General features: G+C 44.5%; 1 protein-coding gene across 3 annotated transcripts in view; it reads left to right on the top strand.

Moving 5' to 3' along the window:
* The first annotated feature begins 1,487 nt into the window (after positions 1-1,487).
* The window catches only part of Grk5 (G protein-coupled receptor kinase 5), a 200,544-nt gene continuing 184,805 nt past the window's right edge, over positions 1,488-17,226 (top strand). For all 3 annotated transcript variants that reach the window (XM_050148699.1, XM_050148688.1, XM_050148695.1), the window contains exon 1: positions 1,488-1,747. In XM_050148699.1, coding sequence (XP_050004656.1) covers positions 1,696-1,747 — 52 coding nt within the window. In that variant the 5' untranslated portion in view covers positions 1,488-1,695. The remainder of the gene's footprint in view (positions 1,748-17,226) is intronic.

Genomic DNA, 17,226 nt, shown 5'->3' with positions numbered 1-17,226 from the left:
GAGAGAAGACCCTTTCATCACAAGTTAGGGCTCTGGGCATGAGAGTATGTATCAAAAGTCTCAGCTTGAGTTGGTTAGAACAGTAATTCCCGTGGTGCTGGTGCTCAAGTTGTTTGCTTAACTTTCTGCCTCTGACAAGCACTTATTAACTCCGCTTGCAGACAAGTGAGGCCCACTGACCCAAATCCAGACACTAGGAAGTGGTGGCGGCAAGTATACCCACCAGGAATGAAGACTCTCATGGGCTGTTAGAATCACCGTTAGTCTAGTGACCACATTCTGGAAATGCCGTTAGTTCCTTTATATTCTCCAATACTTAATGACTGTTCTCCATCTCTCTCAGCACCTCCCTACTACTTCCTGGCAGCTCTGGGGACAGAGAGTTTTTCCTTCTTTTGGACACAAGCCTCAGACCTGGTTTCAGAGGTTTCAGAACGGATATCCGGCCCTCAAGGCCCAGAGGAGGCAAAGGCCTCATTGTTCCCTGGGGCCTCGCAGCCCCGCCTCCAGCTTTAGGACTCTCCTCGCAAGACCCCAGGTGACCGGAGAGCCAGTTTCCCAGGACTGGGGGACCTCTGGGTGAAGAGGAGCTGGGACCACATCTGGAGTCTGACGTTCTTAAAGTGTAAAGAGCTAAGTGCTCCAAGATAAACAGCCTTGGAATTTGAGTGCTTTTCCATGCCGGCTAGCGCTGGCCTGGCTTGTTACTCATTAACGCTCCCACAGCCGCTTCAGACGGTTCCTTATGTGTTTTTAGTAACATGAACATAAAGAGAATCGTGGAGTTGCTCGCCCCGCAAAGCTATTCCGAACGCGGGGATCCCGGGAATCCCGGGCGCCTGCGTTTCGGTTCGCCTGGACGCGCCGCCGCCAGGGGGCGCTCAGACTACGTGGCCGGAGATGGGCCACCGCCGGTCGCCCGGGCTGCCGAACCCCTTCCTGCCCGGAAACAAAGTGCACCTTTGTCAGCGACCTGGCGCGTGTGAGCGGCAGAAGGCGGGCGGCGCGGAACCTCAGGGGCGCGCCTTCGCCCGGGTCTCCCACACCAGCGTCCCGCCGCCGGGGCTTGTGCTCTATGCTTCCTGGGATCTTGGCGGGACAGGAAAGGGACTTTCCGCTCTGCTTCGGCAGAGTCGTTTCTGACTCTCCTGCCGGCAAGGCTGGGCTGCCTGGGTTCAGTGCCACATCCGCTGCACTCCGCCCCATACCCCAACTCAGAAGCGTCCCGCCTCGTCCAGCCCCGGACTACAACTCCCGGCCGTCCCGCGCCCAGAGCGCGCGGTGGGCGGTGCCTCTGAGCAGGCGCCTGCGCGGTCCGGCCGCTCGAGCCTAGAGTACCACACCCCCGGGAGGGGAACGAGGAGAGGCTGAAGCATCCGAGGCATTAAAGCATCCGCGGGAGTCGGAGGGGAGGAGAATGGAGTGACAGAGACGCGCAGAGGGTGGGGGGTGGGGGGGAGAGTGTTGAGGGAGGGGGGAGGGGGGACACAGAGGGAGGAAGAAGCGGTGGCGGCGGCGGCTCCTCAGTGCAGAGGGGGAAACTCCGCGGGCTCCGAGCAAGAATAATGCGGTAGCAAGGCGGGCTGCTTGCTCCCGGTTCTGGCGTTAGCGGCTTCTGCCTGAGCAACGGCACCGGCATCACCTCAGGCGCTGACAGCTACGCCGACCGGCTCCCTTACTGATTGCCGACTGTCAATGGAGCTGGAAAACATCGTGGCCAATACGGTGTTGCTGAAAGCCCGGGAAGGTAAGCTCGAGTGGTCCCGTGCGCGCATGGCGCATTCGCCGCGGGCCGGGCTGCGGGTGTCGGTGGGCAGCGGGCGTGCAAGGATGCTCGCGGTGAGTTAGTGCTCGCCATACAGTTCGGAGGTCTGTCTGCAAATGTTGGGGGGCTTCTGCCTTTGAGCTCAGAAGATTAGGATTGGGGCACAGACGATTGCAGGCACGAGTTAAGATGCTAAAATATCCTCTAGTTTCCAGCAGAACCTAGAGATCTTGGGATCTCCGCAGCTGTCGAAAGGTCAGTTGGAAAAGCATTCTTTCAGGGAAGAGAGAAAAGAAAACGTGCCAATAAAATAGCCTCTCGAGTTGGTCCGGGATTTTTTTTTTTTGAGAGTGTGAACTACCCCCACCCCCCAGCGTGTGTGTGTGTGTGTGTGTGTGTGTGTGTGTTGTTTGGAATTAGCAGAAACCAAGTCTTTGCGCAGGCTGAGTTGATAAAGGCTATTGGTGGGAATCATCCTCTGGGAAAATTTCTTAGGGAAATCCCGTCGTCATGTGGAAGAAAGCCTTTTAAAGGCAAAGTAAGATGTTGAGAAATTAGCCAGTTTATAGACTAATAAAAGGGTGGCTTTAAAAATCACTGGGAAAATAATAAAAAAATTTCAGGGTGAATTGTTAATAACCACCTCATCCTGCATTAGGTAATTGTTTTGTTTTGGCTCAGTTAAAGGTAAGGGTGCTGCTGTTTAGATGCGCTTTGTATGCATCTTACTAAATCTTCGGCATTTAACAGTTAGAAATGTCATCCAAGTAGAGTGAGTGGGTAAGATCCTTAGTAATACCTGTTACTATGTATTTTGACCCTTTCTTGAGTTGAAAAAGTGTGTGTGGGGTCAGAAACTTAGATGTCCTAAAAGGTTTGTGTTGCATGAAAGTAAATATACATATTTAGGAAAACTTGGGACTTATTTAATATCTCACTTGCTGAGATTTGAACTCTGGTGTGCAACCTTTTGGTAAGAAGGGGAATTTTTTTTTTCCCTTTTCATGAGAGGAGACTGTATTAGGTCTAATATCCAGGGCAAGCTGTAAGATTTTTTTTTTCCCTTTAGATGGATTCTCAGTATGCAGCCCATGAAAATGCCATCCCTACTTACTAATATTTTCATTCACCCATTTTGATGAATGAAGGAAGACTTTCTGGCCAGCAATAAAACGCCCCGTGTTTATCCAGCCCATTCCATCACCTTCTGGCTCTGTACATGGTTTGTGGCCAGTAATTTACAACCCTCCTTGGGCGAGGTTTCAGCAACTCATCTTGGCCTTCATGTTGTACTTTCAGGTCACTTGTCAGTCTATGCAGCCACCTGGAAGGCTTGTTTTGGAAGTCCCCAAAGGAAGCAATGCTCTAAAAGCTGAGTAGAGTTTCAAATATGCAGGTCTCTCCTCTGCTGCCCTTCACTCAACTTTTAGGGGGGGCTATTGTCACTATTACTTTGGGGTTTAAGACCCTAGACTTTTGGTTTTGTTTTGTTTCCTCACCTCCACTAACTTGAAATTTTTAGTGAAGTAGAGCTAGGTGTGGGCTGGAGGCTCTACACTTGGCCTAGAGGTAGAGAGAACTCCCCTGCCACCTCATGGTGGGATAGGATGGTACATCTCAGGACGGGTTGGGCAAATTGATTCTGAAGTTATTTTGATTATTTTGATAATCGACTCTCTATTAATTCTGAAATTATTTCTTGGGGAATTGCTGGGTATGATGGTCATGGAGACTTTGCATATTCCACTGATTCTTCCTGTTGTTCAGGGAGTCAGCTCTCTTAAGGATTTGCTTATTGTTCCCTCAGCACTGACACCCTCCTCCCCAGCTATTATTCCCAGTGCTTTGACTGAAATGAATTTACTGACTGGTATTTTTGTGTGTTGGACTAGAATATAGAATTTTCTGGGGTCTTAGGGCAGAAGGCTATGGACGGAAAGTGTTTGTGGAATGGTGGACTCCCATTGGGACTGAATTACTGTGATTAGAAGTGCTCAAGAATGTGCCCTTTGCCTTTTTCCTTTTAAAGTCTTTTGGTTTTCCTGTGAGAGTTCAATAGACATCTCCTGGTGAGAAACAGCTCTTAAGAATGCCTTGCAAATGAGAGGGCTTTGCCTGCAAGAAAACAGATTGACATGTGAGTGATAAATTAATCATGTACATGGATGCTTCATTCTAAAATTTGTATTTAATTCTCCCCCGCTATGTCTAAAGATAATCTAAAATTTTAAGTGCTTCTAGTCAATAAAGACTGGTACTTTATTAAAGTTGTGAGCTTATCCTAATTAACATGAAGGAGTCTAGAAATAAACACGTTTTCTTAAGTTTTCTACTTAAAGTCATATTGAATTTAGTAATTCTCCAAGTACTGTAGTATCTCTATATTCAGAAATGAATGTTTCAAGATGTAGAATTCTTGCCTAGCATGCAAAAGATGTTGATTTGTTCCCTAGCACTATCTTGCCATTCACAAAAAAGGAAGGAAGAGAGGAAAGAAAGGGAGGGAAGGAGTTAGAGGATGCAGAAAGGAAGAGAAAAATAAAAGAAAAAGAAAGGCTACATTTATACGTATATGTATAAGTCTATGTATGTAGTGTTTGCCTAGCATGCATGCGCCAAGCCCTGGGTTTGATCCCTGGCATGGAATAAACTGGGCATGGTTGTACATGCCTGGTCTCTGAGTTTGAGGCCTTCCTGGTGTACATGAAGGGTTCTAAGCCAGCCAGGACTACACCAGTGAGACCAACCAACCCACCCACCAAACAAACAAATGAACTTGCTTCTTTTCTCTTTTTTCTTCTTTTTCCTCTTCATCCTCCTTTTCTTCTTCTTTCCCTCCCTCCCTCCCTCCCTCCCTCCCTCCCTCCCTCCCTCCCTCCCTCCCTCCTTTCTTTCTTTCTTTCTTTCTTTGAGACACAGGCTCACTGTATATCCCTGCTAAGTGACTGACAGAGAACTGACTGCCTCTAAGTTTCACCTTTATGATAATTATTTTGAAATAACAAAATATGGAGATCTAAGTGCAAAATGCTAAACCTACTGAATTATGTTGTGTGACTTGTTTATGTTTCCTGATAGTGTGAGAAAGTATTAAATTGGTTTTGATTTCTCTTAAGAACTTTAACTTTCCTAAGGAATGGTTAAGTAACAAAGAAATAAATTGAGACAGAATTCATGCCAGTTTATGAAAATGAGCTAAGTGATTACGCATTTAATGAAAGAGGAACCCAGACCAAGTCTTTTGTATCTATTTACATTTCAGAATCTCAGAAAATTGGCAGGCTAGCTCCTGTTGAAATACTGGTAGAGGGTGAGAGTGTTTGCAGAATGCCTTTTGTGTGTTTCTTTTTGGTTTATTATTGCAGTAAAAGTTCTCTTTCCCAGTCTAGATCTGAACAGTACTGGTGAGAGGAAAATTTGCAAGGTATTACCTTTCCTTTCTTCCCAGGCAGGTGGTCATAGCCCTGTCTGATCGATAAAGACCTTGATTTGATCTTTATTGAACATTTATTCTTTCTTTTGAGTTCCTAGCAAGTGCTGGAACATCATGACTCAGCAATTTGTCACAATTTCTGAAAACCAGAATGTACAAGAAACTTTTCATAGATAAGGCTATGACTTCTTGCCTGTATCTGCCTGATGATCAAGATTAGGGACCCAGGAGAAGGTGAACCTTGGGGCTGAAAGAGCCAGGGAGGCTAGCAGGAGGGAATGAGCCAACACCTAGAGCTGGGAGAAGTGGGCTTTGCCTTTGATAGGCTTGGCATTCTATGGCTTCTTGGAAGCCTGCTTTCCCTGTGCGTTGTTAGTTCCTGATGCTGGAGCTGAAACATGGTTGGGCTAAGTTGTCAGAAGTCTGGGTATTTCTGAAGCTTGTAGTCACCACACTTCTGAGGAGGCACAGTTCTTCTACCCAAAGCTTCTTTCTTCAATCTGATGATGCAGAAGAGTGACAGCTTTTAGCCTGGCAGCTGGCGTGTGTGAAAGCAGCCTGGCCTATTAAACACAATACTGTTAAGCTGTTAAATGAAACTGCCTGTTCATGTAGTTTCCTTCTCAGTACATAGAAATAGGGAATCCAAAAGCAACATTCAAAAGGCCCGACTTTCCAACAGAAAATTTTCAAATGATGATTGTGCTTCATCTAGCTGCCTGTTTTAATAAGCGTCAGATAAAGGCACACAAGACTCATCTTTCAGTTGTTTAGTTGCTACTTGTCAGATTCTAAGCTATAAAAGATCGTAATCTTTCAGTGCCCAAACTAATTCTTGCATAAGTTATATCTTCAAAAGCTAGAGCTCTTGTAGTAAGTAGCTAGCCAAATGATGGCCTTTGGGCCTGCATTGCAGGCTTTATGGAAGCCCAAGTGGCTGTTAGAAATGGATTCTACACTTGACCACATTTGCCTTTTCCAAGCATTGTTTAACTCTCAACCCATGCTTGGGGACTGTCAACATTATGAAACCATCTAGGCCTGTAGGCAATATTTAAAGTTAATATTTGTTGCCAATAAATTTGTGGCTTAAGGTAAAACATAATACTTAGACTTTTTTTTTTTTTTGACAGATTTGCCTATACCCTGTGTAGCCCAGGCTGGCCTCAGACTTACAGCAGTCCTCCTGCCTCAGCCTTTCAAGTGCTGAAATTACAGGTGTGAGCCACCATACATGGTTATAACATTTAGATGTACCTAATAAAAGAGTGCTATGGTTGAGATTTATTTTTAGAAAATGAAGACAGTGTTGTTTCTTTAATTATCATTAAATTAGAGACACAAGAGGACATCTTCTATTTGCATAAATCAAGCTACTTTTTAAAAAAGAAAGCAGTTACTTCCTGATTGAATCCTATTTCCATTCTCATTTTTAAGAAACCATTCTTGAATTATCTTCTGAACACTTACAAGATAACATTGGTGTTTACATTCATTTTTCAATGAATACTTTAAGGATCCTTGGCAGAAGTGTTGCTTTGAATATCACCCTTGGATAAATATAATTAGAGATGGGTTAAAAGAGACAGTTGGGTCAGGGGTGGTAGTGTGCATGACTTTAATCTCAGCACTCTGGAGTTAGAGGCAGGCGGATCTCTTAGTTAGGCCAGCTTGGTCTATGTAGTAAGTTTCAGACCAGCTTCATTGTGAGACTGTCTCAGACACACACACACAAAAAGACAATTTGAGCATGTGGTTTACTTTTATTTTGGTTGTGCTTGGGATTGAACTCAGGGCCTTGTGCTTAAACATGTACTATACTACTGTGATACATCTCAACCCTCTAGTCTCTCTCTCTCTCTCTTTTTTTTTTTTTTTTTTGAGACAGAGTTTCTTTGTGCAATAGTCCTAGCTGTCCTGGGACTAGCTCTGTAGACCAGGCTGGCCTAGAACTCACAGAGATCTGCCTGCCTCTGCCTCCCGAGTGCTGGGATAAAAGACGTGTGCCACCATTACCTGGCTCCTTTTTAGGCTCTTTAAACTAGAAAACTAGATATGAGCAGAACTGGATGGTTTCTTTCCCCAAAAGAATTGAAGCTGATTAAGGGTGCCAACTCTGCAGCTGAGTAGACAGCATATGGACTCTGTTGTGTTTAGACCTGGACAATGTCCAGAAGGACATATTTGTAATTTAAAGATAAATTTAAAATTGTACTAGGTGGGGCTGGAGAGATGGCTGCTCTTCCAGAGGACCTGAGTTCAATTCCCAGCAACCACATAATGGGGGCTCACAACCATCTGTAATGAGATCTGGTGCCCTCCTCTGGCATGCAGTCACACATGGAGGAAGAGGAAGAATGTTGTATACATAATAAGTAAATAAATCTTAAAAAAAATTGTACTAGGTGAAGCTCATGTCTGTAAGAGCATTGCCATGAATTGGAGACCAGCCTACATTACTGAGGGAGATTCCGTCTCAAAAAACAAAAACAAAACCCAAGTTTCGCTTGAGAGATGGGCTTGAATCTGGAAAAAAAAAAAAAAAACCCCGCTGGTTTTCTAGGGTGTAGAGCCTTCATCAGGATCAGTGGTAGTACATGTCTTTAACTCCAGGACTTGCCTTCATGGAGAGTTCCAGGGCTACACAGAGAAAGCCTATCTCAGACAAGCAAACAGTAGTAAAAACCAAATCAAAAACAAAAGATCAGTTCTTTCAGATAGAAACCACCAAAAGCAAAGTAGGAAAATCCTTTGGTTGGGGATGGACAAGGCCTTGTGGAAGTGCTGGTTGTTCTAGACTGAAAAGGGAGGTAGAGCTTTCTGGAGTTCTGTTGGGATTAAGTTGTGGGCTTCCACACGGTACTGAAAGGGAGACAAAGGAGAGAGTGGGCTGTCCTGCATCCAGGTAGATATGTAGAGCTTGGGGCTCTCTCAGTTCACCATGTTCCCCAACCCTCTTCATTTCTTGTTGGGAAATTTACCTAAATTGAGCAACTGCCTTCCTGATTTAAATGGAGAGTATCATATAAACACATACAGAACTCCATGTTCCATTAAAGGTTTTTTAGCTCATTTTCATTATTGTGATAATATCTTACTGTGTAGCTCTGCTGACCTCTGACTCGTGATCCTCTCTCCTCAGTGTCCCAAGTGCGCAGTTTACTATGCCATGCCTGACCCCATGTTCTTTCTTCAAATTTCTAATATAAGTACATATTGATACAGTCTATTTTTTTTATTTTTTTATTTTATTTTATTTTTTTTTTGGTTTTTCGAGATAGGAACCTGTCCTGGGACTCACTCTGTAGACCAGGCTGACCTCGAACTCACGAAGATCTGCCTGGATTAAAGGTGTGCACCACCACTGTTAACAATTGAGCAACTTTAAACTCTCTGACCTTCAGGCAAGGTGGAGATAGGCTCACATTTTTTGGGCCTCCACAGTAAGGTGTCTTAGTTACGGTCCTATTGCTGTGAACTGACACGGTGACTAAGGCAGTTTATAAAAGCATTTAATGGTGACTCGATTACAGTCTCGGAGGGTGAGTCAGTGACCGTCATGGCAGCAGGTAGGCACTGAAGAGCTAAGAGGTTTTTTGTTTTTTGTTTTTAAAATTAAGGCAGGGTCTCACTTCATAGCTCTGTCTAGCCTGGAACTCACTATGTAGACCAGGCTGGCCTCATCCTCATAGAGATCCACCTGACTACCTCCCGAGTTCTGGGAGGCGTGTGCCACTATGTCTGGCAAGAGCTTTTGTTTTATCCACAAACAGCAGTCAGAGAGACTGGGCCTAGTCATGGACTTTTGAAACCTCAAAGTACACCTCCAGGGACACACCTTTTTCAACAAGGCCACATCTCCTAATCTTTCCTAAGCAGTCCACTAACCAGGGACCAAGCATTCAAATATATGAGCCCTATGGGGGCCATTCTCATTCAGACCACTATGCAAGGACAGAAGGAAAAAAACCTTATATGGACTTAAAAAAATGATCTAAAATGAGGGTAAAAATGGAGCAAAGCAGTTTGAAGGGTTTTTACTTCTCAACAGACTAGACTGAGAAAAGAAAGAAGATTAAGATGTAAAAGGTCAGCTGGGTGGTGGTGGTGGTGAATACCTTTAATCCCAGCACTCTGGATGTAGAGACAGGTGGATCTCAGAGTTTAAGGCCAGCCTGATCTACAGAATAAGTTCCAGGACAGTTGGGACTAGAGAAACCCTGCCTCAAAAAACATGTCATGCCAATAAGCAGTTTGTAATATGCTGCTCACAAACCCCATTTAAGTGCTCAGCCTCCTGAAAGAGCCAGAGCTGTTCATGCAACTAGTACGGACCAGGAAGCCTTCTTAAAGGAGCTGCACAGTTTTTGCTACCAATGCTGAGTCAGGAAGAGCTCTCTTAAAGGAGCTGCGGCACCCCTGCTCGCTGCCAACAAACAGAGCCCATCTGAAAAAAAAAATGCCAGCTACCAAGATGCCGTGCTTAACTCTGTTCTTTTGTGTCTAGAATTCCTTCCCAAGCTTTCTCAGGTTTTACATGGATGGCGTGCCAATCTGTAGGCAGAGGCTGCTTGTCCGTTTATATTTTATCATGAGTCTTGTGGTTTCCCTGCAAGGCTCCAGGCATCTGTCTCCTCTGGCGGCTGCACGGCGGCTCCCTGACTCTGCCTACTCTCCCCTCCTCTATCTGCTTGAAATTCCCACCTTGCCTTATTCTGCACTGCAGTAGGCCCAAAGTAGCTTCTTTATTAATCAGTGGTATTCACAGCTTACAGAGGGGAATCCCACATCAAGAAGGGTCAGCAAGTGGCTAGGAAAAGCAGCTCTCAAGGGTTGATGCTGAAATATGTTCTGTTTTGTCTTAGTGCTGTCAGTTCCTGTGCCCAGAACAAGCTCATTAGGCCATCCAAGCAACATCTGTGAGAAGGAATAGCAGGGAGTGGAGTGAGCATGAAGAATTGGGTTGTCGACTTGATTGGCATGGGTTACTTCAGTGTCTTCCTTATCCCTGACTTGTGTGTTGTGGGTAGATGCACAGAGGCCTGCATTCATGGTGTGTATATGTGGTATCCAGGAGGGTGTGCTTGCAAATGTCCTTGTTGGTCAAAATAATTTCCAGAGTCAATTATGGTGCTGTGCCTCTGTTGTGGGAAGGAAAACTGGGGAGTAGAGTCCCTAAAGGAGGTAGGTGTTGGGGTGGGGGGATAGCTTGCTGTGCAAGATGAGGACCGGGACTCCTATCCAAGAACCCATGTAAAAAATGGTGAAAAGCTAGTTGGGTAGTGCTAGTGGAGCAGAGACAGGCAGGTTTTGGGCTCACTGGCTAGCCAGCCTACCTTAACCCTGTGTAACATGAATAATAAAAACCCAGAGACAGATATAGGGGTTCAAGTTGAAGATCAGAAAAGCAAAGCAGCAAGCCACTGGGCAAGATCCTGTCTCCACAAATCCTGAAGAGTCTACACTCCATACTCCTCTGAGTTCCTGTCTCTTTCCCCTCTCTCTGCCCAGGCATATGGCCCCTGTCTCCACCTCCCCAGTGCTGGGATTAAAGGCCTGTGATCCAAGGTGCTTTGTGCTCTGTTTCTCTTTTAGACAAATTCAATCTTGTGTAGCCCATTGTGGCCTTGAACTAACAGAGATCTGTCTGCCGGTTCCTGGGATTAAAGGTGCATGCCACCACTTCCTGGCTTGTAGGGCAACTAGAATGGCTGCTTTGTCCTCTGATCTTCAGGCAAGCTTTATTTATTAAAACACAAATAATATTCCACTATAAACCTGTCTCAAAAACAAAACAAAACAAACCAAACCAAGGTGAACAGACTAGGCATGGTAGTGCACACCTTTAATCCCAGCATTTGGGATGCAGAGGCAGGCAGATCTCTATGAGTTGGTGGCTAGCCTATTCTACATAGAGAGTTCTAGGCCAGCCAGGGTTATATATACTGAGATCATGTCTTAAAAACAGCAACAGAAGCCGGGCGATGGTGGCGCACGCCTTTAATCCCAGCACTCGGGAGGCAGAGGCAGGCAGATCTCTGTGAGTTCGAGACCAGCCTGGTCTACAGAGCTAGTTCCAGGACAGGCTCCAAAGCCGCAGAGAAACCCTGTCTCAAAAAACAAACAAACAAACAAAAAAAAAAACAAAAAACAAAACAAAAAAAAAACAGCAACAGAAAAACAAAGTGGATGGCACCTGAGCTGCCCTTTGGTCTACACACACAGAGACAAAGACGCCATCTCACAGCACGGTAGATGATAAATTAGTAAATGCTTCACCATGGCAAAGCAAGATTACATAAGGGTAGAGGGCCAATCGGGAAATGTTTTCCAAATGTTTGTCTTAACTGTGAAAAATGTTTGGCAAACTCACCCTTCCCCCTGAGTTGGAAGTGGTTTGTTTTCGTTGTTTTCACAGAAATAAATATTTGCATTCGACCAAATGTTCAGTGCAAATAGTTGTCCCTGATTCTGAGGCTGTTAGTTGAAGGAGTTGCTTTAAGCCAACCTCATCTCTCTTTTGGGCAGATCAAGGGTAACCTAGGATGGGATCTTCATAATTTTCTTGTCACTGCTAGAATGAGTCTGAGCAGAAAAGCTGGGCAGTGATTCTTCCAGACACAGTGACTGGGACCTCGTATTTGAAGGATGACTTTTTGCTCACGGGCGGCGAGGCTGGATCCAATTAAGACAAGGAAAATGTATGCTAACTCAGAGGAAATGTTTCTAAACAGTCAATTCTGTAATTTCTCTGAAGAGGAGGAGGCCAGTATGATGGAGCTTTATGGATGATGCCAAACCCTGTGATATATAATAATTAGTAACCACCAGTTATTCCACCACATACTTATCCCCTAAACCACTAACCATTGCCTGGGATGGAGTGCACTGGCCCTAGGTATTTACCCCAGATGTCTTCTCATCAGTAGTGTCCAATTAGGGGGAACAAACAAACAAACAGAAAACAAAGCTGGGCTTAGTGGTCACAGCTTTTTAATCTTAGCCTTTGGAGGCAGAGAAAGGCAGGTAGATCTCTGTAAACCTGAGGCCAGCTTGATCTACGTAGTGAGTTGTAGGACAGTCAGTGCTACATAGTGAGAGCCTGTCTCAAACACATGGAAAACCCAAACAAAACAAAACAACAAACAAGCAAACAAAACTCCAAAGCTTAATTCTCCACAACAGATAGCAAAATGCCAATTCATGAAGGAAAAGCTGGATGTCCTCAAATGTGTTAATGGAGTGAGGGGTGAGTCTCTGGATACTGTTGAAGCACATCTCTTGGGTTACTGTCAGATTAATGGAGATGGGTTAAACTAATATGTAAGAGTTAGCCAATAAGAGTTAGAGCTAATGGCCAAGCAGTGTTTTAAATAATACAGTTTCTGTGTGATTATTTCGGGTGTAAACTAGCCGGGCGGCTGGGACAAACAAGGGGGCCCTCTCCCTACTACAGTTTTATAGTGTGGTGTTTGGTGTTCTTGCTCATTATTATTATTATTATTATTATTATTATTATTATTATTTTTTTTTTGGTTTAAAAACATTTCAGGAATGATTGCCAAGGAGATAGGGTTTGAGGGGCTCATGGTGAGTCAAGTCCTTGCTCATTAGGTACTGATAAGTAAACCTTGGTGGACCTGTGCACACTAAGTACCTTCCTAAGATAAAAAAACAAATAGTGAAAGCATAGTTTCACTAGGCACCATTTTAGCCCTGAGGGAAGGAGAGGGTGGACAATGGGCTTATTCTTTCTAAGAAATCAACCCACACATATTTATTAATTAATATCATCATTATTATTAGTATGTGTGTATGTGTGCACCCTATGTGGAAGCCAAAGGACAACTTAGGGAAGTTCTTTTCTACTCTGTGGGTCCTGGTAATTGAACTTAGTTATCAGGTTTGGTGACTAGTGCCTTTATCCACAGAGCCATCTTGACAGCCTAGGTTATCTTCCATTTATTTATTTATTTATTTATTTATTTATTTATTTATTTTTGGTTTTTCGAGACAGGGTTTCTCTGTAGCTTTGGTGCCTGTCCCGGAACTAGCTCTTGTAGACCAGGCTGGCCTTGAACTCCCAGAAATCAGCCTGCCTCTGCCTCCCGAGTGCTGGGATTAAAGGCATGCGCCACCATTGCCCAGCTAGTTATCTTCCTTTTAAAGCAGCCTGTGAGGATGTAGAATCATCTAGAGCTAAATCTCTAGGAATGTCTATAAGGAGGTTTCTAGGCTAGAATAACGGAGGTGAAAGACCAGCCCACGCAGGGTGGTACCATGCCATGGGTGGCAGAAAGTGATCTTAGTAACAGTATTCCTCTTCCTCTGCTCCCTGACTACAATGCATTGTGGTTAGCTGCCTCTTCTGCCACCACGACTTACCCACTGATGCACTACTGAACTCTGAACCACAATGGACCCTTCCTTGGGCTGAGGATGTACCTCAGTCAGCGTGCTTGCCTTGCATACACAGAGCTCTGGGCTCAATCCCCAGCACCAAATAAAACCGGATGTGGTGGCACACATCTGTAAACCCCCACTGAGGAAGTGGAGGCATGAGCACTGGAAATTCAGTGTCATTCTCGGTTACACAGCAACTTTGAAACTAATTTGGACTATTGTAAGACCCCCAGGTTTGAGACCAACTTGGGTTATGTGTGACCCCCCCTTTTTTTTTTAAAACAAATACGCAAACAACAACAAACTCTAAGAACAGCCAATCAACCAACAACAACAAACCACCAAGCAACCCTCCTATCTTAAGTTGCTTTCGTCAGGTATTTGATAACAGCAATGAGAAATATAATTAAAATTCTCTTATTTAGCTGCTGGAGGTGGCACACACCTTTCATCCCAGCACTGGGGGTTGTGGGTAGGTAGGTGGACCAGGACAACTTCTACATTGAGTTCCAGGGCTACTCAGAAAAGCCCTGTCTTGAAAAACAAAAAAACAAACAAAACAATCCCAAATCAAATCAAACCAAATTACCAAGACATTTTTGACCATTGTTTTTTGTTCATCTTCCCAGTTGCATGAATCCTGTGATTTACTCTTCTGCATCCTTAGAGATGAAGACTGAGGCTCAAGAGACAAATTATACCAGCACACCTGGTTCTGAGTCTGGAGTCCGTGCCTTCATGTCTGAGTCTCCTTTTGTATTGTCATAACTGCTGTTCTCAGCACCTCTAGCTATTCAGGACATCAGTGTGCTACTCTACACGGGACATTAAACACTGAATCGAGTGTACAGTTGTGACTTACAGTGTAATAGGAGCCATTCCAACTAATTTTAGGGTTTTAGATAGTGCTGCTCTCTTGTGAAAATTTAAATGAGGCAAAGCGTAGCTGAGGAATTAAAACTTATTCTGTGTGCACCTGTTGCCAGTCCCATCTCTCAGGCCACTCAGAGGTGATACTAGGTAGTTTTTTCGAGACGGGATTTCCCTGTAGCTTTGGAACCTGTCCTGGAACTTACTGTGTAAACCAGGCTAGCGTTGAACTCACATAGATCTGCCTGCCTCTGCCTTCTGAGTGCTGGAATTAAAGGTGTGTGCCACTGCAGTCTGGCCTCATTTAAAACATTCTCTTTGTGTGACTGTGTGTGTGTGTGTGTGTGTGTGTGTATACATATAGTCAGGTCAACCTTGGGTGCCATTCGTCTGGCATCATCCACCTTGGTTTTTGGAACAGGGTATCTTACTCATTAGTTTGGAACTCAGTAGGGTAGACTGACTTGCCAGAGAACCCTGGTAATCCTTTTGTCTCTGCCTCCCTAGCACTGGGATTAAAAGTATTTGCCATTGTTGTTGTCTTTCTTTTCCTTCCTTCCCATCCCTTCCTTTCCCTCCCTCTCTTTCTCTCTCTCTTTCTTCTTTCCACAACGTCTCTCTATATGGCCCTAGCTGTCCTGGAATTTGCTGGCTTCAAATGCGCAGAGATCTACCTGCCTCCTCCATCTCCTCAGTGGTGGTATTAAATGCATGAACCACCATGTCTGTCCTTTACTGGCTTTTTAAATGATGGGAACTGGGGATTGAATGTTAGTCCTCATATTTATAAGGTAAGTACTTTATGGATGAAATTATCTCCCTTAAGCCCCCTCCCCTAAAGGTAGCTTTTGGGTGGTCATGCTGCCAGCACTGTGTACACAGATGCATAGGAACATTGAGTAAGAATATTGAGATATTTTTTCATGCAAATGGATCCTCCCATTCATGCGTTCCTGCAGCTGTTTTTGGTCAACAGCATTGCAGAAACTTCTCATCCTGTGTTTACAGTTTCTCACAAAATGAATGGGTGCTGGGAAAAACTGAATTCAGCATCTGAGTGTTTCAGTGGAGTGCTGGGTACTTTCTAACAGACTCTTTAGACTTACCAATTTTTAAAGAAGTGTCATTGGTTGCCTTTGACTGATCTTGTATCTAAACCCCCATTTATGCTTTCTGAATTTCAGGTATCAGCAGTGTAGGAATAGCCTACCTATTGTATCTTTCTGAATTTATTTTAAAGATTTATTTTTCCTCCATGGGAATGCCTGCCTAGTACTATCCTCCTTTGTGGGAAGAATAGTTGTAATTTCTGCAATGAAGTTAAGTGACCGGAGAGTTGTTCAGAGCACATTTTCTTGTGAGAAAGGAGATTGATACCTGTGATGTGACATTTTTGAGAGCTTTGGGATTTAACATCCCTCACCTCCGTGTAATCAGTCATCTTTCCTTACAGTATCCAGAGCTTGGATTAGAGAAGTCAAGATTGAGTTAAAAGGCTATTTGCCCATGGCTCTGAATGTATAAACAGACAGGAAATGCAAGCTTGGAAAGCAGACCCACAGTTTTCATGCTTTCGTATTTCATTTTATGTGTGTTTGTGTGTGTGAGAGAGAAAGAGAGGGAGAGAGAACCTGTCACAGCGTGTCCTGGAAGTTCACGGAAGAGAGGATAATCTTAATCTCCTGCCATGTTTTTGAGGCAGGGCCTCTTATTTGTTTTGCACTGTATATTTTAGCCTACCTGGCCCATGAACTTCTGCCAAATCTCTTGTTTTTGACTCTCAATCTTGCAGTAGGAGTACAGGAATTATAGGTGTGTGCCACTGTGTACGTCTTTTTAAAGGGGGTTCTGAGGATTTGATTGAGATCGCCAGGCTTGTGTTACCTGCTATGTCATCTCCCTGTCCCTGTAGCCACAGTTTTTCATGGTGGTCCATCACCCCCCCCCCCATTTATTTATTTAGGCAGAGTTTTATTCTGTATCCCAGGTGGCTCTTGCTGGCCTCAGACTCGAGATGCTCTTGCTTCAGCCTAACAGCTGCTGGAATTGTGGGCATATGCCACCACATCCAGTCTATTTTTCTTACCTTTGATCATCACTCCCGTCCTGTGAAGTAGACCTGGGAGCTGTCATTGATGAGGGTTCAAATTCCAAGCTGGAGGCCAGGTGTGGTGTCACAGGCCTTTCATTCCAGCAGTCAGGAGGCAGAGACAGGTTGATCTCTGTGAGTTCGAGGCCAACCTGATCTACAGAGTGAGTTCCAGGACAGTGAAGGCTACACAGAGAAATGCTGTCTCAAAGAAAAAAAACCCCAAAAAGTTTTTTTTCCAAGTAAGGAAGGAAAGTAAGCTCGGAGAGGTAAAGTGATTTTCTAGGATCACACAACTGGGGCATCCCCTTCTTCCTCTACAAAATAACTGCAGTTATGAAATAACAACAAAAATAGTTTTATGGTTGGGGGTTATCACAACGCGAGGGACTGTATTAAAGGGCTGCAGCATTGGGAAGGTTGAGAACACTGCTCTAAACCTAACTCACTCATGGTTCCATCCTCTCAGGGCTCTTGTTTTCGCTGTCTGATTTCACAACTTTTCCTACCATAGGGGTGGGGGGAGAATAAATGTATCATTCCCGGGATCAGAGACTGTCTCAAGGATTGGGCATCCTTTCCTAATCCCCTCTGAGATATGTGTGGACTGGTTTTGGCTCCGCTTATGTCTTTTATGCCTGTCTAACTTCCTCCCCCCCCCCCCCC

The sequence above is a fragment of the Alexandromys fortis genome, unplaced genomic scaffold (genome assembly GCF_014885135.2).
Source record: "Alexandromys fortis isolate MF-2015 unplaced genomic scaffold, M_Fortis_MF-2015_v1.1 scaffold_16, whole genome shotgun sequence".
In the NCBI taxonomy this organism is placed as follows: domain Eukaryota; kingdom Metazoa; phylum Chordata; class Mammalia; order Rodentia; family Cricetidae; genus Alexandromys; species Alexandromys fortis.
Note: the sequence above shows the minus strand (reverse complement) of the source record. Positions and strands in the feature narration are given on the sequence as shown.